Genomic DNA, 26,506 nt, shown 5'->3' with positions numbered 1-26,506 from the left:
ACTATCAGGGAATTCACAGCATCAGGGTTTTCACGCCACTCTTCTGCAGTATTTTGCCTTCAAAACTGAAAGAACTGTGTTTGCTGCTTGTACTCTGAGCTGAAACTTTCTCTTGCAAACCTGTTCGTGTGAGAAGGGCTGGCAAATTCGATGCATTTTGCAGTGATTCCCAGCCACAGTCAGAGCACGAGGATATATTCTGGGATGGCAAAATCACAAAGCCTTAAGCAAGCGTTAAAGGGGCGGGTAGTGAGATAATTCAGCAGGAAAATAGAGAGTTGAACAGGAAAGCCTTTTGAAGAAGTAATTTGTAATAAAACGTTTTTTTTTTTTTTTTTTTTTTTTTTTTTGTAGTTGAAGACTATGAGCTTTCCCCATGCTTTTTTTTTAATTTATTTTTTATTTTTAAATTCATAGAAAGTTATTGCTGGCGCTGACTGGGGTATTTGCCTTCTGTACCCATGTGCTTCCCTTTTAATCACCGAACTTTTGTTTTGTACTTCGCTATTAGTTAGTGATGCAAATGGAGGCTGAAATCCATGTGCCTGCTGAAGTCACTTCTCTAGGAGCCCCAGGCACCCTGGGCCTACAGTCTTTGTCATCCTGATCTCTGGTGCTCTCAATAATGCAGCAAGCCTTTGCTCCACCAAAGCGTCACCTGTCTAGGTGAGTCGTGCCATCCCCTATCTGAAGTGACAGCCATCTTTGAGTACCAGCATCTTAACTGACTTCTCTTTCATCATCCATGTTAGAGAAATAACATTTTCGACAAGGTGTTGGGTTTTTCCCCCCCGTTTCTTTATTCTTTCCCCAACCCCCCTTCACCCCTTAGTTAGAGCACCTGATCAAAAAATTATTTCTGACAAAGATTTCCTGCTCCAAATTAAATGAGCTCAAGGAGACGGAGCATTTTCACGCAGAAAGAAAGTGAAACGTTGATGTTAGAAGTTAATGAATCTGGTAGCAGAGAGAACATTATTGAGACTGGATAATATGATCTAACAGCTTTCCCTCTTCTTATCCTCCCTGTAAAGAATGTATGGAAGTCAGTTATGTGGCATGATTCTAACATCTGTCCTACCCCATAATGGTAATTTGTATAAGTAATGGAAACAGGTTAAATACTTCCATTCTAATGTTGCCAGCAGGGATGAAAATGAACATTTCAATGAAATAATCTCGACAGAGCAGGGAGAGGAGGGGTGGATGGACTGATTCATCTCCAGCACTCTTTGGTGATCCGAACACTAATGAGAATGCTTGAATGTATAGTTTATCAGATAGAAGAGGAAGAGCAAGTAAATTTCTCAGATTAGAATCACTGTAAAAATATACCCGCATGCAAGCTGCTTCGTTCTCCAATTGCCAGCGTTAGCTAATAATTTGCAGCATTCATTTTAAGGGGATCGGGGAAGGAAGAGAAGGAGGTGAAGAATCTTTTTGTTGGTTTTTAATGGGATGCCTTTAAGGGTTATCATTCAACCTGTGAGAAGCACGGAGGTTGTTCTTGTTACTGTACCTTATCTACTTCTCAGACCCATTGCATCAGAATTAGAGGGTAGGCAGTTCTAGTATTTTGCCCCCTATTTTGCTGCAATTATAAACGAAAGACACAAACCACTGTAGTAGGGTTATTTGGATGTCTGATAGTCTGTGCTACTCCTCAGCCATTGTCATAACTAAGCCATATTTTTCCACCATAGTGACATTGTAATACACACATACACACACACAGATTTGTAGCATCTGTGCCGTAATTTTTTATGAACATTTGTATATACTAATATAGAAAATTCTCAAATCTTCCAGCAGGCGTGTTAACCTCTCACAATGTGAGATTTTGGATTCTTTTGTAAAACTCTCATAACTGTGTATTCTGGAAACATATCTGGAAATGTTTCTGTTTTTTTTTTTTTTTTTTTTTTTCTTTCCTCCCCTCTCATTTTTCTGTGGTGAGGGAGAGGTGTCTTTTCTATCTTTACATTTTATCCCATTTCTCAAAATGTGTTCTTGTGTTTAGTGGAAGTCACCCCCAGCCTGGGGTGCAGTTTGTGCAAGGTGACAATGTGGGCTGCAAAAACTTCTGCAGCTGCTGTCTCCTGTTGGCTGGGTATATACTGGGAGCTGCGGAAATACATCTGTTGCAGAAAGAAGAATGGTGAACATTCACACCGTGCCACTATTGTTTAGTTCCAGGGTAGGCCCTGGTTCAGCAAAGAATTTTAGGCTGAAACCTGCCCCTGTTTGTTGAAACCGTGAAATATATATTGCAGTGAAACTGATCTCAGTATTCAATTGCTTTACTGAATCGTAACCTTCGATACTTAGGTGCTTCTTCTGAATAAAATTATTTGTTTGGATTATTTAAAATCGGGCCTTGAAGAGTTTGCTGCATTTAATTTTGTAGTCTGTTTAAAACAAATGCAATCATTACTTTTCGCCCTTCTCAAAATAATGCATTCAGTCCTGAATCCCTTTTTGAACGGAAAAGAATACCTCTGTGGAGACAGATTCCCTCAAAAGCACCAGTCCGAGGTTATGGAAAGATTTTACGTGAGAATATTTATGCTTTTAACCACATCCTTACACTTCGGATCTGTGTCTGCTTTTTCAAACAATGGCTGTATATTTATTGTGCAAATATTCTCACTGAAGCAAACACAATGTGCAGTGCTACTCACATGTACAATATATAGCATCTCATGTCCACTTAGATTAGAATGCACAGCTTTTAACACTGTTCAAAGATGACAGTATATCTATGGGGAAACACTGACATCCAGAAGGCACATTTCGTAGGAAAAGAAATATTAGCAAGGTTTATTAAGAAGAAAAGAAATACTATTCCCCCTAATTTTTAGTTGTCTGAAATTTGAAGCTTTTCCTTCTTTTTCCAGTATGCATTTGCCTGAGTTGGTGAATGCAGAAATGAGAAGGAGAAGAAAAGCTGACATTATGTTCTGTAATTTTTTCTGCTTTGGATATAGTATTTGTTGAGGGGGATCACTGTTAGTATCTGCTGTTGGTATTTCTGTGTGGTTTCAGGACACGTGTGAACCAGCAGAGTCTCTGTAGATGAAGGAATATCTGAAGAAGATTGCTTACAGTTTCTCGGTCACTGGAAGACACACTGTCTGAAGTCTGTCTGTCTGTTGATCTACATATTATAGTTTAGTGGGAGAACCTGAACATCCCACTCTTGCATTTGATGTAGAGCAATATTTGTCGTCTCCTCAAGTAGTTATGACAGGAATGTATTTAAGGCTTAAAATACTGAAGCTTATTTATTTGTAAAATTTCTGTGAGAATTTTAGAAGAACATACATGTTTTTACAAATTAACATTCTTCATTTTGCATGCTTCTGAATTATCTCTAACAGAAACCTTTTCAGTTAGAGAATTGCACTGACCTTGCAAAATACCATATGTTGAGTGTACTGCTATTCATCTTATAAACATTAAGTCATGAATGAATAGGTATTGTGTGTATCCTGTGGTAACTAAAGGAGTTAAATAAAATCTTTTTGATTGCAGTGATACAAATTAAACATTTCAGATAAATTACTCTCTTTTTGGTTAAGAAGCATTATTGCTTTGTGTTATTTCAGACATGTGGGTGTGTACATCATGTAAAGTCATTTTTCTTTCAGAATCTGGCTTAAATTCTGAAATCGCAGAAAATCGGAGTCCTAGCCAATTGTATGTTCTTAACTCTTATGCAGCATATATTGGTAGGGGAGAGAACTCAAATCATGTAATAATCTCAGCAGAATCTAGGACTAGGAAAGTAAGTGAAAGATGGATATTTCACCCTAACACTCTGTTTCTTTGCTTTGACAGTTTAACACTGACCTTTCATGTAGTTTTAACGTTTCTTGTGTGGTTTAACTCCTTTTATTTTTATGGTAAAGAAACCTTTTCACCAAGTGCAAAAGTATGAGAATAGAGAAAACACACCATCATAAATAAATAAAGGAAAATAAAAGATATGCCGGTGGCTTAACTGGGGTTTCTCCTCAAGCAGATATTTAGATGGTTATGTGTAGCAATTATAAAAATACATATTTATGCAATTTAGAATTAAGTAAAGAGATGCTAGCAGATAATTCATATGGATTTGTATAAAATACTGTATCAACTATAGCAACGTTCAGCATCTTACAACAGCATCTTACATGTGTTTATTAAAAATATCAGGATATGAAAATTAGAGAAAATTGGCATAGTTCCATTGAGGTTAGTAAGAAGATAGCTCTTCATAAAAGCTAGGAATATGGGCTCCATCAGCTTGCAGTTTCTAATTGGTGACTGTCTGTGGATCATTACTAAGATTTTTATTTTTATTAAAGAAAAATGCCAGATGGTAACTGTCCATTTTTATGCATTTGGGCCTTTTAAAATTTTTAAATTTTATTTTGAAGTCATGTCAGAATCAGAAACCACATTCTATAACTGTTATTTACCTTACTGAAACTTAAAAATGTCTTTTCTTTTCTTTCGCTGTTAGAAATGGCTGAAAACAGGTGCGTTTAACGGGAGAGCTAAGAGGTCTTATGCTGTAGCTGTGGGAGCAGATTCTACTTGCATACCTAGAATTTAGAGCTGCAGAGGTAGTGTAGTGCCCAAATACATGCAAAGCGTTTGAACAGCAACATTATTGCAACACTGTGAATCTGACTGATTTCTTAGTTCTTTTACTATTTCTGTATTTTATTACTTACTTTATGCACTAAGTGCATTTAAATTTTTTTTTTTTGGTTTTGGTTTTCTCTTGCTTTTCTGACATCTTCCTAGCCTTTGGCTCCAGGGTGATTTCTCTAGTGACTTTTGTTGTGCTTGGTATTCACTAGTTCTCTTAAATATATCAGAAAACACCTGAGGCTGAGGCAATCTGTAAAAAATTTTGCCCTGCTTAACATTTTTTAAACAAAAAAATAAAATTGTTTCCTAAAAAAATTGATTCTTAAAGGACAAATGAAGGGTGTAGTGGTCATCTTAAGGTTCAACACTACCCCAATACTCCCAATACTTGGTGGGCTACTTTTCTATCTTATCTTAAGAGGTCTTACTGAAGTAGTTAGGGGCAGCATAAATTGCAATTGCAAAGGTGAATACAGAATGCAATACTGGCCATAATACTGTTACCTTTCTAAAAAACATTTAAAGACTCTTCAAAAAGTGTTCATATTACAATGAGAGAAGACTGTTTATCTTTCGGAAAAGAAGTTTCAGAATAAATTAGCAACTGTGTACAAAAAGAAGTTTAACTGGTACTTATGCTCCCCCCCTCCCAACTCATCAAGACACCAGCTTTGTAAACGTGAAAATATATATTTTCTTCATATTGCATAGGAGCAGAAGCACTTTTTTTTTTTTTCTCCTGGCTTTCTTTCAGTATTATACGATGGCAGGACGTAGCCCACATTTCAGCATCACTTTCTGCACAGTTCACCTACAAAGAGGCATTTTTTTGCTTCAGTCTCTGAAAACTGTTTACAGTCCATGTTTTTTCTACCTTGACGTGCTTATAAATGATCTGCATTGCATTATCATGGTGATTTTTTTAAGCTTCTTTTACAAAACTGGAGGGAAATGTGTACAAGTATGTTTTCTGCTTTGCAATGAAAGTGTACATTTATCACTTAGGTACATGTAAGCCACTTCTGTGAATTGGGCCCTTGGAGTAAATGTGTTTTGATGTAATGGCCATCTGCTCATGAATATCACATTTGCTAGTTTAAAAAATAGTTTGATATAGATAAACACATAGTATGGTAAGATTATATAGTTTCACCAGGTGGCAATACAATAGCAAAGTTTGATATTTGCTGTAAGCCAATAATCAAGCTGGGAGGGAGGTTTCACGGTGGTCTTTTTTTTTTTTTTTCTTTGTTTCTTTTAAAAATTCACCTCTTGCATTTACTTTTAGTTGCTGATTGCTATTTTCAAAATGGCAAATGCAGCACCCACATCAGATCATACCAGGAGTCAAAGTATATCCTGGCCATTTAGGAAAACAGTCATGGTCTTGCTTCCCTTTTCACCTTGTTAGAACTGAAAGCTGTTCAGTTCTCAAATGGACCAAGTACAGCCAGTCACCAGGAGGCTCTGGAACAACTGATCTGACACACTTGCCCAGCGTAGCTCCAATAGAATCAGCTGTCAGTGACACAGAAATCACCCTTGAGGCTGTAGCTGAAGCTGGTTTGCCAAAAAAGACAGCCTCGATGAGATGGAGTTGGTCAAGCCAGTGGTTCTGAGATCCTAGGTCCGTGGGGTAGAGGTCGGCTGCACCATGTTTTACATACATACTGCAGTAAATACAGCTCGGGGCCAGGCATTTTTTAAGTTGATTAAAACTGGTTTAGTAGGTTCTTTGTTTGATTTTGGTTTCAATATTACGGTATCTACTGTGGTCCTGGCACATACTTTACTGCCAACGTCGAAGTTTATTCTTAGATAGTACTGATATCAAACTGTAAGCAGGACAGAGTATGTGGATTTATAGGCGGAGTGTGTAAGTGATGGTGAGTTTGGTTTCTGGATGTATCTTCAAAATTTGTCTTTATGGTTACTGCTTTTAGTACACAAGACAACAATGATGTAAAATGTGCATGTTCAATAACTTTGTCTTGTTTTTCTTTTTTTTTCCCCTTTCTTTTTCCTCCTCCTGTATTTTAGCATATGTTCCTGAGGAGGAATTGAAAGCAGCAGAAATAGATGAAGACAGCGTGGAAGATGATGGGCTGTCTCTGGACATCCAGGAGAATGAGTATTTGTGCAATGAAGAAGCGGAGATCAAAGAGGCTCAAAGCTACCAGAACTCCCCAGTCAGCACTGCAACTAATCAGGATGCAGGCTATGGTTCGCCGTTTAGTGAAAACAGCGATCAGCTGGCCCATTTCAAAAGCACTTCCTCTAAAGAAGAGAAGGAGGATCCTCAGTGCACAGACAATGTTTCCTATCCACAGGACAGCTTGGCACAAATAAAAGCTGTGTATGCAAATTTGCTTTCAGAGACTTGCTGGTCCAGTTTAGCTTTGGACTTAAAGAAATCCAATCAAACCACCAGCAACAATGGAATCAGCCAGAATGAAAACACCACCAGTACTGACACCAACGCCAATTCCCAGAGTACTAGCACTACCAGTACCAACACTAATACCAGTACGACTACCAGTAGTACTAGCAACAGTAATAATAACAGTAACAGTGGTGGCTCAGGTTATGACTGGCACCAAGCTGCATTAGCTAAAACTTTGCAGCAGACCTCGTCATATGGACTTCTCCCAGAGCCTAGTCTTTTCAGCACAGTACAGCTTTACCGGCAAAACAATAAACTTTATGGGTCTGTGTTCACCGGTGCTAGTAAGTTCCGATGTAAAGACTGCAGTGCAGCCTATGACACACTGGTGGAGCTAACAGTGCACATGAATGAAACTGGACATTACCGTGATGACAACAGAGACAAAGAAGCTGATAAGACCAAACGGTGGTCAAAGCCGAGGAAACGATCACTCATGGAAATGGAAGGCAAAGAGGATGCTCAAAAAGTGCTGAAGTGCATGTACTGTGGGCATTCGTTTGAGTCCTTGCAAGACCTCAGCGTCCATATGATAAAAACAAAGCATTACCAGAAAGTGCCTCTGAAGGAGCCAGTACCAGCCATCACTAAATTGGTCCCTTCTACCAAAAAAAGAGCACTTCAGGACTTAGCTTCACCTTGTTCACCGGAGCCAACAGGGATTGCTGCAGAAGCTTCACTGGGTGAATCTGCAAAGGATCAGAAAACTGCCAACCCCTACGTGACTCCAAACAACCGCTATGGCTATCAAAATGGTGCTAGCTACACTTGGCAGTTTGAGGCACGCAAAGCCCAAATACTGAAATGCATGGAATGTGGCAGTTCCCATGACACGTTGCAGCAGCTCACTGCTCACATGATGGTCACTGGTCATTTTTTGAAGGTGACCAATTCTGCTTCCAAAAAAGGCAAACAGCTAGTACTGGACCCTGTGGTGGAGGAGAAGATACAGTCTATACCTCTTCCACCCACCACCCACACAAGACTACCAGCCTCCAACATTAAAAAGCAGCCCGATTCCCCAGTGGGCTCCACAAACTCAGAGGAAAAGAAAGACCCAGAGAAGGAAAAAGTGGTGGTCAGTGAAACAGAGAAAAAGATTAAAGAAGAGAATGAGGACTCTACAGAGAAATTTGAGCCAACGACTTTGTATCAGTACCTCAGAGAGGAGGACCTAGATGACAGTCCCAAAGGCGGAATAGACATACTGAAATCCCTCGAGAACACGGTGACAACAGCTATCAGCAAAGCTCAGAACGGAGCACCTTCCTGGGGAGGGTATCCCAGTATTCATGCAGCTTACCAGCTCCCAGGAACAGTCAAACCCCTTCAGCCCGCTGTGCAGAGTGTTCAAATGCAGCCATCTTACGCCAGCAGTGTAAAATCACTGTCTTCAGAACACAACGCGCTCATCCATTCCCCAGGCAATCTCACACCCCCGCCTCACAAGAGCAATGTATCTGCTATGGAAGAACTGGTGGAGAAAGTTACAGGTAAAATCAGCGTGAAGAAGGAAGAAAAGCCTCTGGAGAAAGAGAAGAGTTCTCCAGTCAAACCCATGTCACCTGCTGCTAAAGAAAACAAAGACTTCCCCAAATTGGAAGACACAAATAACAAACAGCAGCAGAAGAAAAGCTCTGAGACAGAAGTTCAGAAGGTTAAAAAGGATAGTCCAGCAGAAGCACATACTCCAAATGGTACAGAGCCACTAAAAGCAAAGGTTGCAAACGGCTGTAACAATTTAGGAATCATCACAGACCATTCACCTGAGCCATCCTTCATTAATCCACTGAGCGCTTTACAGTCCATTATGAATACTCACTTAGGCAAAATTTCTAAGCCGGTAAGCCCCTCTCTGGACCCTTTGGCCATGCTGTACAAAATTAGCAACAGCATGTTGGACAAACCCATTTACCCAACCACTCCGGTCAAGCAGGCTGATGCTATTGACCGGTATTACTATGAGAACAGTGATCAACCGATTGATTTAACCAAGTCCAAAAACAAACCTCTTGTTTCCAGTGTGGCTGACTCTGCCTCGTCTCCGCTAAGGGAGAGCGCCCTGTTGGATATTTCTGATATGGTGAAGAACCTCACAGGGCGTTTGACACCCAAGTCTTCAACTCCATCTACTGTGTCGGAAAAGTCGGATGCTGACGGGAGCAGTTTTGAGGAAGCTCTGGATGAACTGTCTCCAGTACACAAGAGGAAGGGCAGACAGTCCAACTGGAACCCTCAACATCTTCTGATCCTTCAAGCCCAGTTTGCTTCCAGCTTGAGGGAGACCCCAGAAGGCAAATACATTATGTCGGACCTAGGTCCACAAGAGCGGGTACACATCTCTAAGTTTACTGGTCTTTCCATGACCACAATTAGCCACTGGCTGGCCAATGTGAAGTATCAGTTAAGGAGGACAGGTGGAACCAAATTTTTAAAGAATTTGGACACAGGACATCCTGTTTTCTTTTGCAATGATTGTGCCTCTCAGTTCAGGACTGCTTCTACATACATAAGTCACTTAGAGACACACCTAGGGTTTAGTTTGAAGGATCTGTCAAAGTTGCCACTTAATCAGATTCAAGAACAGCAGAATGTTTCAAAAGTCCTCGCAAGCAAGACTTTGGGCTCACTTGGAATAGCTGAGGAGGACTTAGGCTCCACATTCCAGTGTAAGCTCTGTAACCGAACTTTTGCAAGCAAGCATGCAGTCAAACTGCACCTTAGTAAAACACATGGCAAGTCCCCAGAGGACCATCTGATCTATGTAACTGAGTTAGAAAAACAATAGCGTCCAGGTAAGCAGCCAGGTATGCAAGTGACCACAGGAACATTGCACTAAACTTCTTCATAGTACTGCACTAGGCCTGACCTGAGCCTCTGAAATCAGTCTTACTTTTGTTGCTGAACTGCCTATCTGGACCTTGGTTTTTCTTACACTTATTTTGTAGTTATATTTATATGCTCTTTGTCTGATCTGTGCATGGTTATTTTTGTTTCTGTTTTTATTTTTTTTTGTGAGTCAAAGTCTGACCTTTATTTTCAACATCTGTCCTTGATGTTAAGCTATCTTTTGTAGAATATAGTGGGAGACACTATTGAGAGACATTAATTTAGCCGTAAAGAAAGACACAAAGAACAATGATAAAGAGACATCCTAAAATTACAAAGTTGCCATGACAATAAAGGTCACAGAACCTGGTAGTGTCAAGTTTTAACCCTCTGAGAACTGTAATAGCATTTTTGTGCCTTTCCCAGTGACTAAATAAGTAAATAAGGAAAAACAAAACAAAAGGCTTAAAGGCATTTCATTCAAATAAAAGCTGTGTCAGAAACAGAACTTATTTTTTTTAAATGAATGAGCTTTTTTTTTTTTTTTTTTTTTTTTTTTTAATGCAGAACTGGTTTGTGAAGAAATTGTGCATGCAGTCCTTGGAAGAAGGAGAGCTGTGTAGTACACAAGGGGTTAGGAAGCCACAACTGTATAAGTTAAATAATAATTAAAAAATAAATAAACCAAGTTGCCACTATGCCCAAACCCTCTGGATGCTGAGAATTGCCACTTTTTGGCCAAAAAAAGAAAAAAAAAAGAAAAAAAAAAAAAGAAGGTATGCAAGCTGTTATTTAAAACAAGTGTAAAAATGCTCCTTTCTTTACTTTTTTTTTTTTTTTTTTTTTTTTCCTGTAAAATACTGCAGTTTATAGTTATTTACAAATGTTAAGCTTTGGTACAAGCTGACCTTTCTATAGTGTGCTGCATTGGTAAATGAAAACAAAAAAATGGGGCAAATGTTGGATTCTGTTCCTTGTAAATTGCCAGCATCAGCTTAAAAATTACATGTTACATATCGTACCATTTTAAACTGTTCAACTTTCTTTGTACCTTCTGGCTGTATGCTTTCTCTTTTAACTTTTTATATTGTCATTTTATATTCGATTTCTGTGTATATAATGTAAAACCACACTTTTTGAATAAAATTTAGTTCCTGCAGCTTGATATAAATAGAGAAATTTTACTGGCACCTGCATCTTTCCAGATGCATGTACTTAAAGGAACTATCTGACAAAAAAAATAAATAAATAAAAATAAAGCAAGCAATGCACTATGAATTATACATTTTGATGTTTTATCATTAATATTGTACAGTACATTTTGGTTCACACAATTAAATCCACTGTTTTCTCAAGTGTAAAATAAACCCACATGCAGTTCTTGATTTACATACATTGTCATGTCGTCATTATATTGCCTTTGAGGTGTTATTCCAGCAATAAGAGGTATCGTTTATATAATCAATCAGCAAAAATCTATTCGAAATCATCTCTCATGATCTGTATGCTGACGTGTTTCATTCTAAGCCATAATACTACTAACCTCTTAAAAGAGATTTGCCATGGATTCACACTCGGAAAGGTACAGAATCAGCGGGGCTCCATCAAACGGTCACGGGCCCTCTGTTCAGCACTGAAGTATAAGAAGGGGTGCAAAGGCTTTTGCTAAGTTAATTTTCCTGTGCTGTTTGACTGTGCTTGTAGTCGTTTTCTGTGTGCATTCAAAGACCGTCTCCTCCCTTCTTCCTCAGGCAAAACACCTTTTGATTTCAACAGTCACATAGTAAGATGCTGTGGCTTCTGCCCCTCTAGTCTGTTGAATGCTGCGCTACTTGCCTTTCTGGCAGCAGTGAAGACCTCTGAGGCTTTGACACCAGTTTTTACTTACAGTACAAGAAGACAGACCTATGTTTCTCTGTACTTTTTAAATATTACATTTTGAGGTAAGCTGAGTGCTATCATATCAGGTGTTTCCCTTAATCTTTATTTCTGTTCTGTTGAATGCAGATGTCATTTAGAATGTAAAAGAGAGCTGTCAGAGCCTTCAGTACTCTATCTCCTGAGTGCTTTGACAGTTACAGTGTATGAAAGCCTGGGATATGCTATCCATTACACTTTTTGGAGGGGCTATTAAATATGAGGACCTAGAGGGGTTTGCTTTCACATAGTATTAGTGATAATATTGTGTTATGTACACTTCTGTGTACGTATCTATATTTCTGCTCCTTCTCCTTAATTCTTCTGAAAGTAATTTAAATATAGGATCTTTGCCTCCAAATACAGCACAGTTCCACATTTAATCTTTATTTTAGTTAGAACCCCAGAAATACCCACGTATTTTTTTCTGTTTTCTGCACAAGTCTAGCGGGTCAAGGTCAGATACATTTACATAGTACTTCTAACTAGTGCAGAAAAGCACCATGATTTTTTTTTTTTTGTAATGTCCCTTACTTTCTTCACTGCTAACTACCTATGTCCTTCAGGGGATCTAGCCATTTAGACATTTCAGTTCAATTACTGGATGATTATGTACTTTGGGCCCAAGGGGTGGTGAGGAAGAATAACAGTCAGGCCTATGGCTGTAATACAGAGCCTTTAAATAATAACCCTTTGAAGTTTTGTTTACTTTACCACAGGCCTGCAAACATATGATTATAGAATATGCTGTATTACATTGCAGTAGTGGGTGAAAAGGTTGAAAGGGAGAAATAATAGCTCTAAAGTGGGTTTGAATCTAATGTAAATCCATTAAAACTCATTTTGAAACACGGCATGTAAAGTGAGTTCTCAACACCAGGTGACTCCCTCGAGAGGTGTTTATGACATTGCTAAATCCGTTCAGTTCTGATAGCTTCAGAATTGGACAATCACTCATCATCTGTGCCAGTGTCTGAAGAAAGTCCATTTAGAATAAACCAGCAGTTTTACTTAGAGAGTATGCTGATGTAACGCTTTCTAAGACTAAAATATGAAGTAGATGAAAATTTTGAGGGCCCTAGTGTTTTACTAGCTTAACAAAATGAAGCACAAAGACAGTATGATCTCATTCTTTGGATTTTTAATGCTTTTGAGTACTGTATTTCTGAAAAAAAAATATTAAAAAAATGCACACAGGTAAATCTGAGTTAGTTATTCTTTACATCAAAATTGACTTGTATTTCTTCTTTGTTTCAAAAAGATTTCAACAAAGGTAAGTTTGTGCTATTCTATTAGTTGGTACTAAAGCTACTACATGGAAGAGACCACACAACCGTTCAGGATTGCTCTTGAAGAAAAGAGATGTAGGAGCGTTGAAAGCCATAGCATTCTCTGTAAACCCGTATACCTGTTTTGTGACTTATTCAAAATCCACTGTATCTGTTTCTTTTCAAAGATGTATGCAGCTGCATTTTTTTCAGCAATACATTGCTGGTGCTTATGTTTGCTTCTATCTGTTTTTAGAGGGGAAGATATTGGTTTGTCTGTTTCACAGGTCTGACTTTTGCTTCTATGCACTTTTTGTTTTGTATTGCTGTTTTGACATTGATGCATACCATTGCAAATTTGAGAGATCTGTGTACTGATGACATTAGTCCTGAATGAAATGAAGGTGTTTTTTTTTTTTTCCCTTTTTAATAGCATTTGGTTGGATATTCACTAATGTCTTCTGCAACATAACTTTGTTACGCCTTTCTCTGGGTAGTTACGCTGGTAATAATGACACCAGACATAATCTGTCCTTATCATAGAGGCCACTAAAATGCAATTGCAATTAAGTATAAAGGCATAAAAATATGCACATTATCTTGCATTAGAGTAATCAGCGCATAGTGCATCAGCTTTTGCCTATGATTTATAAAGCCATCTCAGAATTTGAGTGTGTTATTATTCTTTATATGGCAGGGGTCCTGGTTAGAAGACCTCTAAGGAGAGGCCAGTTTCCATGTGGAGTGTTCTCGCAGCTCTGTAGGTGTTGGTCTCCTGGCTGATTCAGTATCGAGTTACTCTCCCAGCATGAAAGTAACAGGAAATGGGATTTTACCATCTGTTCACTGAAATTTTAAACGGGGTCCTTTTCTGTCCGTGTATGAGAATAGAAGGCTAACCCCAATTTACTAGCCAAATACTAATTTAGATAATGTGATTCTTCCAAATTTTTATTTTCCCTACTGTTCTCATTGAATTTCTTTTTGTCACGTTTCATGTGGCTTTGTATAGTTTCTCTTCATCACTGTGTGTAGTCATCTTCATCCTAGAGGTAGGTATAGTGGCCACATTTAGGGATGAAAGATGTTCTTTTACTTAAAGGTGATATTGTAGCTAAGGGAATAAAACAGTACTCAAAACTGTATGTGTTTTGAAAAAGGAGAATATTTTACCAGTCTATTTAGATGATACAGGTTACCTAAGGTTAGGTTCTTTTATGAAATGTACTTCTTTATCCAGCATCTTCATTAGCTGTAATTTTTTCACTAGTGTATAGCAACACTGTTTTTAGAATAGTTTAACACCAAGAGATCAGAACAGCAGACACTGATACATGGCTAATGGAGTTACTCATTTTCAGACAACCAGTGTTGGAATAGATGATGATTATAAAAGCCTTCCCACTGAGAACGAGGAGCTCCAGTTACTCTACTGTGAAGATCACTTTTTTTTTTGCATTCCTCTCTTCAGTCCTGTCTAGTGACCTCCTGAATCAAGGGTCAGCATGGTCAAAATAAGTCTAGCGAGTTTTTATCCTAATTACTGTAGTTGTTGCTTTTTTTTTTTTTTTCCCCTTCTTTGTGAAAAATATGAAGCTTAACTTTGATTAGCTGTGGTCTGTATTTTTTTTTAATGTTTCTTACTTCTGGTTAAACTTCTTAATGTAAAAAATTTGGAGAGGATTAACTGTTAAAGTTATTCTTCTTAAAAAAGCATTTTCCCAACTAAATTGTTCAAGGCATAATGGGTTGACAATCAGTACAACATAGCTCTAAAGAAATTTAATATAGTGACAGCATATTTCTTTAATATAGTGACTGTACGTCTGTCCAGAGTTGTGGTGTCACTGTTGGCTGAAGAAGGAGATAAAAGCCTGACAGGTTCCGGACCAGTTTTGTAGATGCAGGACACCTGCAGCTAAATGCCACACGGTCACTCTGGTAAGGAGGGTTGAAGTCTGGTTGCCTGCAGCCCATCTGTAGAAGGAGCCCAGAGCTGATTCATTTGCTCAGAACAGCCTACATGATGAAACCTTAAAGGCTGATGGGACCTGTTAAGCAAATATAAGCCAATCTTCAAGGTCACGCAGGTGGAAATCATCTGCCGTGGCATGTATGGCAACTTGATTTTGGCCTTCTGCTTAGTGTGTACAGACAGAAGTTTGTATTTGAGCTTGTCTGAGAAGCACAAAGGTGGGGTTGTACTCACAGTTCAAAACCAAAAGATGACATGTATAAGGGTGGAATCCAGAAAGCAGCATGCTAAAAATCATATGGTAAGGAATAGTGCCCAAAGCTCTTGACCAGCAAGTAGAGGTCAAGTGACTAGAGCATGCTCTCAGGTGCGGTTTCTTACTCCCCAGGGAGTTTATATTAAACACAAAACAAGCAGTTGAGTTCAGTCCAGCATAATCTGGGATGGAAGATCCAATAGCTAAGTGCAAGCAGTTTCTTTCAGGTAAGTTCACTAGTGGAGTAGAGGGTGTTAAATCAACTGGCAAAACACGTTAACCTGCCAGTTGGCACTTCAGTTTAATTTTATCATACTATACATGGCCATGCTCACAATTCCTTCACCCCTTGCCACTCCTTTCAAGAGGAGCTTGGATGCCCAAGACTACATAGTGCTGAGGTCAAATATTGCTCCAGCTGAATTACTTGAAGTCATGAGTGTTCGTATTTTTGAATGGCAGGATACATTACTATGTCTTGGAAATAGACATCGTCCTCAGATCCAGACAGACAGATTGGGTCACGCACAGTTTGCCATCATTCTACAGCCAGTGGAGACCATTGCTGTAAAATCCTGAAGACTGTCCCTGGAAGTGAAACCTCACTAGTGAAAAATATTTTCAGCTGCTCTCCCTTTCTCCTCTCTCCTCAGTTTTGCACTGTGTATTTGGACATGCAAAAAGAGCACAGTAGTTTAATCTGAGCATTTCTGAATAGCAGTGTTCTGCAAAAACTAACCTTCTTCTTCAAGTCTTGGTTTGCTTTAGTTTATTGCTGCACAGTGCCAACGTGTAACGTCTTATTTGTTGTCATGGAAGCGCTGCTACAGGCTCAGTGTCAAGAACATCCTCTTCCCCCCTCTCTCCCACAGCCTCCAACACAGCGAGGAGATCCAGCAGAGCGGCCCTGCAAGTCACCCTCCTTCTGCAAGGAGTTAGAGCTGCACTGGGAGGGAGAGGATCCGGAGAGCTACGAAATCAATCTTAATAAAGGAGTAAAAAGTTCTATGTTTTCAGATGACCAGCTGAACCAGCTGTGCCCTGCCACACAAGATGTGGCTCTTGAAAACTGTGCCCTTCGGCTTCAGGGTTGTTGGCATCTCCTTGCTTAGCGCTCATAAAGGTGAAAAAGTTGCATAGATCACGTCTGCTCGTCCTGTGTTCCAGGGGAAAAACTAGACCAGCTGTAGGTAGGATGTGGGATTCATTGGTGTTTTGTCTCACTGGTATATGTCACTCCCTAGGCATTTTCATTCTGACTTTTTTCCAGTTTAGACTGAATTACTTTGGAAACAATTTAAGCCAAACTGGAAGAAGCCACTTTTATTCTGTAATGAGAAGAACTGTCCAGGGCTGCTGTGGCAAGGAAACTGTAAAAGACTCGATGTAAACAAGCTCTAAGCTTACTAATGTGCAAATACTGTCACCAAAAATCACTGCAGCCTCAGACACTGCCCAAAATTGTTATATTATTTCACAGTCCAAGGTCAAACATGCTCAGCATATTTGCAATGGGCACACTGTATTAATAATTATATAAAGTCATATCCAAGTGTTCAGCATGATGATAAAATGTGTTTCAAGGGTGCACTGTATAGCACTTTTTTTTTCTTTTTTTCCCAGTCATGTGTGTCTTGATGTTTATATGAACTGTATTCTTAGCTGCCTCCAAAGTGCTATGTGATCTTGGAGGTCTCTTCCAACTTTAATGATTCTATGATTTAGCATTAACTGTCTCTAGTGTTTCTCATCACTACTTTTCTGTAGTGGAATAAAGCAAAAAGTTAGATAGCTTTGCTCTAGAAAAGGCAGCAGGTCTACACTTAACATCGCATGGGGATTGTCCACCCGGGTTTTGTGGGCTGGTGAGTGCCACATTTCACATATTTAAGTGTGCTTTGACAACTGGGAATCTGGAGAAGTGCAAATTAGAAATAGGACTGAGGGATGATGGAGAACAGAGTCTAATGGTCAGCAGTCATCAGAAGGGGAAAAGCAGCACACACACACACACACACACAAAGAACTGGAGATTGACTGTGAGAATAAGGAGAAGATGGGACAAATAAGTGATAGTAGAATAATTGCTATTAGCAAGAGCAGGCAACAAAGATTTTGAAAGCTAATACTGAGAGGGGTGAAAATGGAAAGGCTGGGAGCCTTTGCCTATTAGGAAACAAAAGATGACCTGGCTAGGTGAAGCTGAAAGGGGCTCCGTGCTGGAAGACATGAGCACATGAGTAATGTTTGGGAACTTCTCTGACCTCTTGCAAAAACTGTGGAATGAGCCTGAATTTGTCTCAGGAAGGAAAAAAGGTTTTGCACTGGACAGCTGAAGTGTTCAATGTGAAGGCTTTACACAATTGCCTGTTAAAAGCTGGAGGGTTGGGGTGAGGAAAGATAAGAAGGGAAGCCTGAGCAGACTTTGAATGATGTGTGATGATGAGTGCTCTTTACCTGGCATTGCATAAGACAGGGAGAGGAAGAGGAAAGCTTTGGGGGGGGGGGGCTGGCAGGGAATGTAATGATTGTTCTGTTGTCATTGTGTTGTTTCCACTCTCTCTCCCCCTCTCCCCCCAAAACTCTTCCAAAGAGAAATAACTACATCAAATTTGCATTGCAATAGCAATCATGGTCCAGGGCCCTGAGCATGCTGATTGCTGTAAAAACACATAGTAACAGAAGTTACCTTCTAAATTAAGACAAGACATAACAAGAGGGTGTAAAAGCAATCAGAAACAGGGGAGAAGGTACTGCAGTTTCACAGGCTATCCATGTACATAACTCGAGTGCCTGCAAGCCTTTTAATTTTTAAAGATGTTTTAATAGATGTGTCGCAGTGCCTACTGGCCATCCACCTAGCTGCTCTTGGCTGGCAACTTCTCTGTTGATATCTGGGCATCATTTTAAGTGAGCACTTAAGGTTGAGTATCAAGGGAAGGTATTTATAGTTTCAGCAGAGTGGGTTGATAGCTACTCCAGCCCCAGATGGGAATTGGGTTACATGACAGATCAGGCTGCCTTCCAATTTTATCCAATACTAGTGATAAGGGGAGGGGGGGAGGGAGGACAGCTGCAACCGTATAGTCCTTCTAGGGTTAAAGATCCTAATGCTTTAAAGAGAATGTCTAAAAGAAAATTTCTTTCTGAAATAATTTATGGAAATGCCGTGCTCCCTTTGAAGGTTCCATGTCACTGCATGGCACTACGCAATGTTCTCTTTCTTCACCTGTCAGGCAAGGACCACCTCGAAGAGTCTCACTGCTGATTACTAGTTAATTGTCATTAATAAGTGACAACTGACATTATGGGGGCTTAATGCAGAGAGAACAGAAAAGAGCCACAGATATTCTAATGAGCTGACTCCTACGTGCCCTCTATTGTTGTCGAAAATGAGGAGCTGTCGTCATTGTTCAGGAGATGGGCTTCAATTGCTCTGGAAAAATATTCTCTTTTAATTTCTTTATGCATAGATAATTCCTGGTGCACTCTCTCTCCGTCTGTCTCTCTTGCTCTTTCTTTCTCTCTCGTACACACACATACAGACACACATACACCTTTCTGTGAAAACTACCACTGAAGATATGCTGTATATATTAAGACACAGTAAAGCTTTTTACATACTTTGATTTAGATACGCGCATGTCCAAACATGTGTATGAGCATACGCATAAACTACCTATACGCAAATCGCCGAGACGTGTATTTTATTTTAAGACTCGGGGAAGGGGTGGGCACAGAAAACTTCACTAAGAAAAGGAACCAAAAGTAGATGGTCAAGGCTGTATGAGCTGATGTATGACGTTAGGATCACGGAAGTCCTGTTCTGACCCTGGTGTGCACAATTTTGAAATGACGGCAATGAGTGCACAAAGGTTTCAGATACAGGTACCTAAAATTAGGTCCTTGCTCTTAGTTTAAATAGCAACTTAATAATTTCAAGATTTTCAAAGCTGTCAAACAGTCAGGAGCTCCCTGGGAGGCGGTGGTGGCTGCGGATGCTCAACGCTGCCTGCTGAAAGTCAAATACACTCTTTGCACACTTTCTGAAAATCTCAGCCAGCAGAGGGCCAGAAATTTGGGGGAGATGATTTAATTAGGCATCAAGCTCTTGGCTGCATTTCCTCAGAGTTTTTTAGTAAACTAGGAATTCAGCTGACACCGGGCAACTATGATTGATCCAGGATAAACTGACTTCTATACAATGCCAGATGAAATGTATATGTACATAAAAGAGGTTCTTACTTTGCAGATCGGGGATAAGCACGGTTGCTGAGGGCGCTGCTGTCAGCAGCTGCTGAGAACCTCTCCAAAACTCAGGAAATCACCTGTGATCCTTGAGGTAAAAATTTGGGTGAAACAAACTGAAGCCAGCAGCGTTGTTATGATGATGCCGGTTTCTCCTACCGAATTTGAAGCAACACAATCACCTGTATCAAAGCTCTAAGTACGGCTGGTACTTGAGGTCTGAATTGTAGAAGGGGATTTTTCTATTTTTACCAATAAAAATCCAAGAGTTTCCATCCTGAAAAAATAAATTGCATGTCTGTATTGCTCTCTAACATTTAAGGCTGTGTGGGTTTGCCCGAGAAGTGGCTTATCTAGTGTCTTTTGACTATCTGTACAAAGGGGAGAGCCCATCATTTTAAAGGGAATTTCATTTCCATCGCATAGCTCAAGTTTAAAACTCAAGACTTGCAGGAAAGAAAATGAAAATGAGATGCCTCTGTCATATTGTGCTCGGAGCGAAGACATTCATTAGCATTCTCTGTCTTACTGCCTGCCAAGGCCCAAACAAAAGATACTGTCTGGAACAATGGCCTGAAATGAGGAACACAACCGAGGCAGCAGTGCAGGAAGCCTGCCATTTACCATGGTTTGGGGACCTGGAGCCAACATATGTGGAGCCTGAGCACATATGTGGGAAACTCCTCACATGATAGAAGGTCATCTTTTTCTTTACTCTGGGCTTCCCACCGAAGTCAATGGATGCTGTATCTTACATTGCTGTAGTGCGGTTTCATGGGTCCTAATTCCTAGCTCTCTATCTGACTTTGGACATGACCCCTCTGTGACTGAATCTACTCATCTTTTAAAGAGATGAGATAATGCCTGTACGGCCGAGAAGGCTCATGCCGTAATCTGTGGTGAAGGAGTTTGTAATGCTGTGTAGAAAGCATTTCTTGACATTGCCAGTGTCTTTTCAGTTATGCACTGTCTTTAAAATTTCCTTTTAGAGAAGGCAGCTGAAAAGATCACAGCCCAAGCCATTTCAGCTCCTGAGGCAAGAGGTCAGCTTGGTGCTCTTTGTGGTGCTCCTCTACCTTCTTACCCTCTGGGTTAGGGAGCTCCCACTGCCCACCGCTAAGCTCAGTCTAGGGTCACAGCTGCCAGGGCAGCTTCATATCCAGATCTATCACAACAGTTGTTACTGTCCTCATAATTCTTCCCTTCTTGCTTCATTTTTAGCTGTAGCAAAACAGTTCTGGCAGCTTCTGGAATGTCTCTGCCCCCTGGACCCCAGCAAATCCGATGTTAGATATCAGCGATGTCAGCTGAAGTTAGTATGTTGATTGGAATGGGTGAAAGTTGGGTTCTAGGTAGACTGGGTGTTTTATTACTTTAAATAACATTGATCTTATTAATGGTACTTGAATGTAGGAAAAATTGATGGAATTGTTCCTGAGTGAAGTCGTTCCCTTCTTTTTTGAGAGTTTTGCGGCGCAGACTTGAACAATTGCTCTCCTGCCCTGTGTACTTCTTCCCTCTCAAATGAGAGTCATTAGCCTTATTTTCAGTGCATATGTGTACTAGAGAATGTCACTCAAGATCTTTTAGACATTTTAGCAAATGCTTTCAAATGACTGGGACTCTGGCTGTGGTATTCTTCTTTAAATAATTTACAATCATTAAAATGACATCAGACTATCTCCAGTTCTGGCATTCTTTCCAGTCACTGTCTCTCAGATGTCTATGTGGGATGAAGGTAAAGCCGAGTCTGTAATGATGGATGTCCCTTACAGAAAGTGGTTTAGAATAACCCAGGACACACAACAAAGCCAGAACTGGAGATAGTCTTATCTCACTTTTAGAGCTGTATATTATTTAAGGGAGCGCTCCAGCTCCAGGAAACTGAGGTTACAGCAAATATTAAGCTTCCTGTATAGCTATTTTTCTTGTGTCAGGTGGTGTGGCAGAGTTAATTCATAGGCATTCAGGGGCTGTGGAAATAATCAGCAAATGAAGAAAATACTTCATTTTCCTTAGCTATTTCTCATGTCAGATTTCTAGAGAACCAAGGCTTGAGGTTTAGGGCCTTTTGCATTGAATTCAGATCCGTAAAGATCCCACTGATGGCTAGAAAATGTTCTGCCAAACTAATAGATGCATTGTCAATAGAGATTATTATGACTTCACAAAATGCTCCAAGTAACAACATATAATTTATCTAATCAAATGCAAGGTGTTCCAGTCCAATGATTGTTAATAAATAACTATCTCAAGGAACAACATGAGGAAGTTGCAATGCATGAAGTGCATGGCGCTCGCTCGTGCAGTCTGTCTTGCTCTAGCTGCCATCAGAAGCTTCAACATGCTCCCTTCTGTCCCCACACATCCTCGCTTGGTATAGGGAATATGCATGAAAACAAGCTGGCATAACGAATACAGATACACGGTGCTTAAGAGGAAACTTCTGGATTATCCTGGGGGGCTGCATGGCTGATGCAAGTGATAGCAGCAGGGGAAAGCTGAGTGCCTCCCAAATGCCCTCCGTGGCCAGCACCGGGAGAGAAGATGGCGGGGCAGCAGCTCCTTTATCCTTTCCGTATCTCTTTGTTGCCTATCCTGACAGCTCTATGGACAAAAAGCCGCGTCTTTCCCTCCCTCTTTTCCTGAGTCTGCAGGGAAGCCTCCAAAGGTGCCCGCAACCCTTGGCACCTGCCATCTTTCCCTAAGGATGCCTCCAGTGGTCTTCAGTCGCCGCAGAGCACAGGGACATCCCTGGTCTGCGAAGGAAGCACAAAATCCTGCCTCCTTTGCTAACCAACATGAGAGGTTAGTAGGAGGAAGAAGAAGAAAAAGGGGGGGTTGATTGTTCCTATCGCAGCGTTAATTTCTTGAATTTGGAGGTGGAAAATGTGTGGCTTTTGTTCCTGTAACAACTTTTGCCTTTGGTTTCTTCTTAATGTTAGGCTGACAGTAAGTAGGTAAAAATCATATTCATTTGTGAAAAAGCATTTTTTACATACTGTATATAACAATATGAGGAGATGGGGGTAGAATTTCAAAGTGGTACTTTTCTTTGGTTCCTTTCCTTTCAATAGCTGTTGTTTTGATTACTCTGTGCCTTAGGCTATCATTAGAATCTTTTTGTGTGTGGAAGTATTAAGTCCATAAATATGAAAATAAGCCTGTAATTGACCCATGGACTGAATTTATTTCCATTAGATTCTTCTGCTAGTATAAAAAGCACAAACTGGAAGAGTGATATTTATGTGTGTATGAAGCTCCCCAGCTCTGATGGTATATCATATATTTGATAACAAGGTTATGCTCTTAAAGGGACTACTCAGCAAGACAGGGTGGGGAAAACAGGTGTCTTATTTTAGTTTTGAAAGCAAAACCGGGTACAGCCATAAAACACATGCACAGCACATACCATTATTTTGATTAATCGGACTGCTAGAGAACAGCTTATAATGAAAGCTGATCAGCATGTCCCAATCAGTCTCATTAGGTTCCTCTGCAAACACCTGGAGAAAGGCAGCCAACAGAGGGTACTTTGCAGACAAGAGGAGCCGAGTGATCTACCACTGAAAACACCAGGGTTGCCACACCTGCTTGTGTGCTTTAATGGAGCTTTACAGTACGCGGGGAGGTTTCTCAGTTAAATGGAACATAAAGCTCAGCTGCCTTCTGGGGAGGCGGTGTGCTGTTGCCGTGCCCTATGCATCACGCGCAATATTCCAGTTGTTGCCTCTGTTTGTGGCCACAGCTGTAGTTCTGCTGAGCTACTACATAAAGTTTTCCAGGGCTGCTCTTGCTTTTTTTTTTTTTCTTTTTTTTTTTTTTTCCCCCTTCTGGATTTTTCCACCTTCCCATTGCATGAAGGGGCCATATGGCACAGCTATTTCATCAGGACCTGCAGGCAATTCCCATGCAGACGGTGCATGGGGAGCAGGGCTGCATGTCGAAGAAAAAAACAAAGGAGGGAGGGGAGAAGGTGGGCGAGATTGCTTCAAAGAACAGAATTTCAGAATATTAAGGGCTTGTGCCATGAGATGTGCAAAAACCCCCAGAGCCCCGCTGTTGTCCACCACAACCTGCCCTCTGTGAGTGATATGAGCTGCTATCTGGAGAGCTCCTGGTCACCTGGCCCTCACCGAGGTCAGCACGGCAGGAGGATGGCAGCTTGCAGAGTCCTCAGTGACTTGGCCCTGCTCAGCCTCCTCTTGCTTCAATTTCGAAGGTCTATGGCATGGTGTGGAAGGCATCTGTGGGTCTCTGTAATTTTCTCCCCACTCTCTCTCTTCTGTTTTTGCGTCATGTGCAGGGACTGACCATTAAAATAGGCCAGAGGGACTCATATGATTATAAAAAGTGTAATTGAGATATCAGGGTTTTTGTTTGCCTGACTTAAATCTAAATTTGTATCAGGAGGGTTAAAAGTGGAGGGGTCTTTCAATGGCCTCCCCATTTGTTTCTCCCAGTAGCTGTAGCAACCATTATTAGCACTGCTTTGAATTAACGGCCAATTGTCCTATCATAGTCTAAGAAATATGACGAGCTGCGAAACCAATCCCAAGCTAGACTCTGAGTACCCAGCACATCTAATTAAAATGAAAGAAATAGAATGGTGGCAAATAAAATTGGTATCTGGTCTCTACCCAGCGATGTGAAAAGCAGATAGGGGGGTTTGGTTGCGAATCTCTTCCCCCATCAGGCAGGAGGTCTCGGCAGTATGGGTTACAAGGATGACCACACAAAAGCTATCTGGATATCAACTATATCCTCAGCCAAGCTTTTTCCTCCATGTGAGACCTTCCTGCTGCTAGGTAGGATCTCATGACTCTGCAGAGATTAAAGGCTGTGTATGGGAAGGTCTCAGATCTGCATGCAGTAAGCCATGCTTTCTCTCCATGGATGTGGTCCATAACACGGTCCATCATCATGTCCAGCCAGTACTGAGAGGGAGGAGTACTTCCTGCATTGGTGATTTTTTTGTACTTTTTGGTGTGTAAGAGCGTGACATTGGCTAGATGTAACCAACACCTCTTTTATGAAAGATCATGCCATATTGTGACCAAATTTCAAAAGCTATGAGAGCCAAGCAGCTTGCCAGAGCACAGAACCTTCTGGTCCTGTTGACATTCATGATTTCATCCCAAATTTTGCAATATCTGGCACTGTTTTTTAAAGTCCCAGTGCCTGTAGCCAGGTGATTAGAGAAGAAACACATGTAAGTGAAGCTTCTATCCCTCATACTTGCCGATAAAAGTTTGAGGATGTCACCCTAAGGCTTAGTTACACTAAAGGAAATGAGTCCTCTTTTGCAAAATTTCCCAGATATTGGCAAACTCTCGTCAGTTACCTATTTTCAGGCTATCATTTCAGCTCCTAACCCTCCTTCTCCAGTCTCAGTTCACCACGCTGGAGTCATCACTGGGTGGTTATTTGGATGCAGCACAACCAGCATCACTACAGAAATGCTGTGGGGGTAAGATCTGCAAGTGGGCACCGAGAATAAAGTCTGTTGCCAGAAAAAACAGTGAAAGTGAGAGCCTCCTGATGTTGGTTACACCTGATGGAAAAGCGGGGCACTAAGATTGTTACGCACATTGGGAGGTCTCCAACACTTAACGAGAGCCATCAGTGGCATGGTAGGCAAGAGAGAGGCAGGAGGATGTTCACCTACAGGCTGTGGTGGGGAAAGGGGCCAAGAACCGAGGATGGCATCCTTCTTCTTCTTCATCAGACCTTTCCAGGGTACATGTTCCCTCCCAGTGGTCACGTTCCTAGCACACTGGGAGGAGAAGACACAAGGCAAAGCTTTTCTGGGCCACTCTTCATTGCTCCTCTGGGACTGCTGATGGAGAAGAAGAGAAGGAGCGGTAGGGGTCTGGGGATGGTTAGCCTTCTGCTGCACAGGGCGCATTTTTAGCAGTGAGTGGAAGAAGTAGCCACACAACTCCCATTAACAATAACATGATTGCGTGTGTGAGCTCCTATTCACTGTACTGAAAATTTACCCCTAAGGGTCCACATAAATTTGAGCTGTTGACCGTGTGAAATGTTCTTTTATGGGCAATAAGGACACCGAGAGGCAGCTACATGTTTTCCTAAGCCCTGGCCACATACCAGTATTTGTCTGCATAATTCTTCAATTTTTCTTCCCAGATTCTTCATACAATGCACACATTGCTTATAGAGTGCAGGCAAAAAATGTTTTTAACAACAGTATACTTTGTTATTAAATTAGGCCTTGGAACTATAATTCCCCATCTCTGTATTTTGATGAGAAACCCTCTACAATGTTATCAAACTAATATATTGTAGCAAATTCTATATCTGCTGCCTGTGCCACATATAATATGAACTGTATGAGAAAGAGCTAACTTCCTAAAGATTTTTTTTTCTGTCTCTCTATTTCTCACTAAGAAACAAACAGCTTACTGGCAGGTTGGGTATTCATGCTGCTGAATCTTACCTTTTATTTGATTATGCAAATGGAGAGGGACTACTCTGGTACATCTTGGCAAAATTTAATTTCTAGTTTACGCCTAAAAATCTCAAGCCCCCAAAAGATTAGCAATTGTCAATAATGCTGCGTGTTTTCCCTCCCTCTGTTTCTTTCCCACTTTCTTTCTTTCCTCCTCTTTTTCCTTTTTTTTCCACACTTTTTTCCTCCCAGTATTATCAGGCTGTCTTTCAAGTAACTGGAGCAAAGAGTTATGCAAGGGAGGCGTATATCCTCTCAACAGACACGTTCAGCATTTTGAACTCTGCAATCGTAAACAATGGACATGCATATATTTTAAAAAGAAACTTGGAGTAATTTATCTTAATTTAAAACTGACTATTCCTGCTCAGGCTTTCCTTTTTTTCTTTTCTTTTTTTTTTTTCCTCTTGGAATACTGCACATATAAATCCTGAGAAAATCTCCTGGTAATTCATAT

The 26,506-nt window shown here is 40.5% G+C and overlaps 1 protein-coding gene across 2 annotated transcripts in view; it reads left to right on the top strand.

Annotated features, from left to right (window-relative positions):
• The window catches only part of TSHZ1 (teashirt zinc finger homeobox 1), a 54,215-nt gene extending 42,913 nt beyond the window's left edge, over positions 1 to 11,302 (top strand). Inside the window, exons 2-3 of one of the 2 annotated variants that reach the window (XM_066992721.1) lie at positions 6,682 to 9,879; positions 10,481 to 11,302. In XM_066992721.1, the coding sequence (XP_066848822.1) occupies positions 6,682 to 9,872 (3,191 nt within the window). In that variant the 3' untranslated portion in view covers positions 9,873 to 9,879; positions 10,481 to 11,302. The other variant, XM_013181183.3, reaches the window with a different exon arrangement.
• The last annotated feature ends 15,204 nt before the right edge of the window (positions 11,303 to 26,506 follow it).

The sequence above is a fragment of the Anser cygnoides genome, chromosome 2, assembly GCF_040182565.1.
Source record: "Anser cygnoides isolate HZ-2024a breed goose chromosome 2, Taihu_goose_T2T_genome, whole genome shotgun sequence".
NCBI classification, from domain to species: Eukaryota; Metazoa; Chordata; class Aves; order Anseriformes; family Anatidae; genus Anser; species Anser cygnoides.
This window is presented reverse-complemented; position numbering and strand designations above follow the sequence as displayed.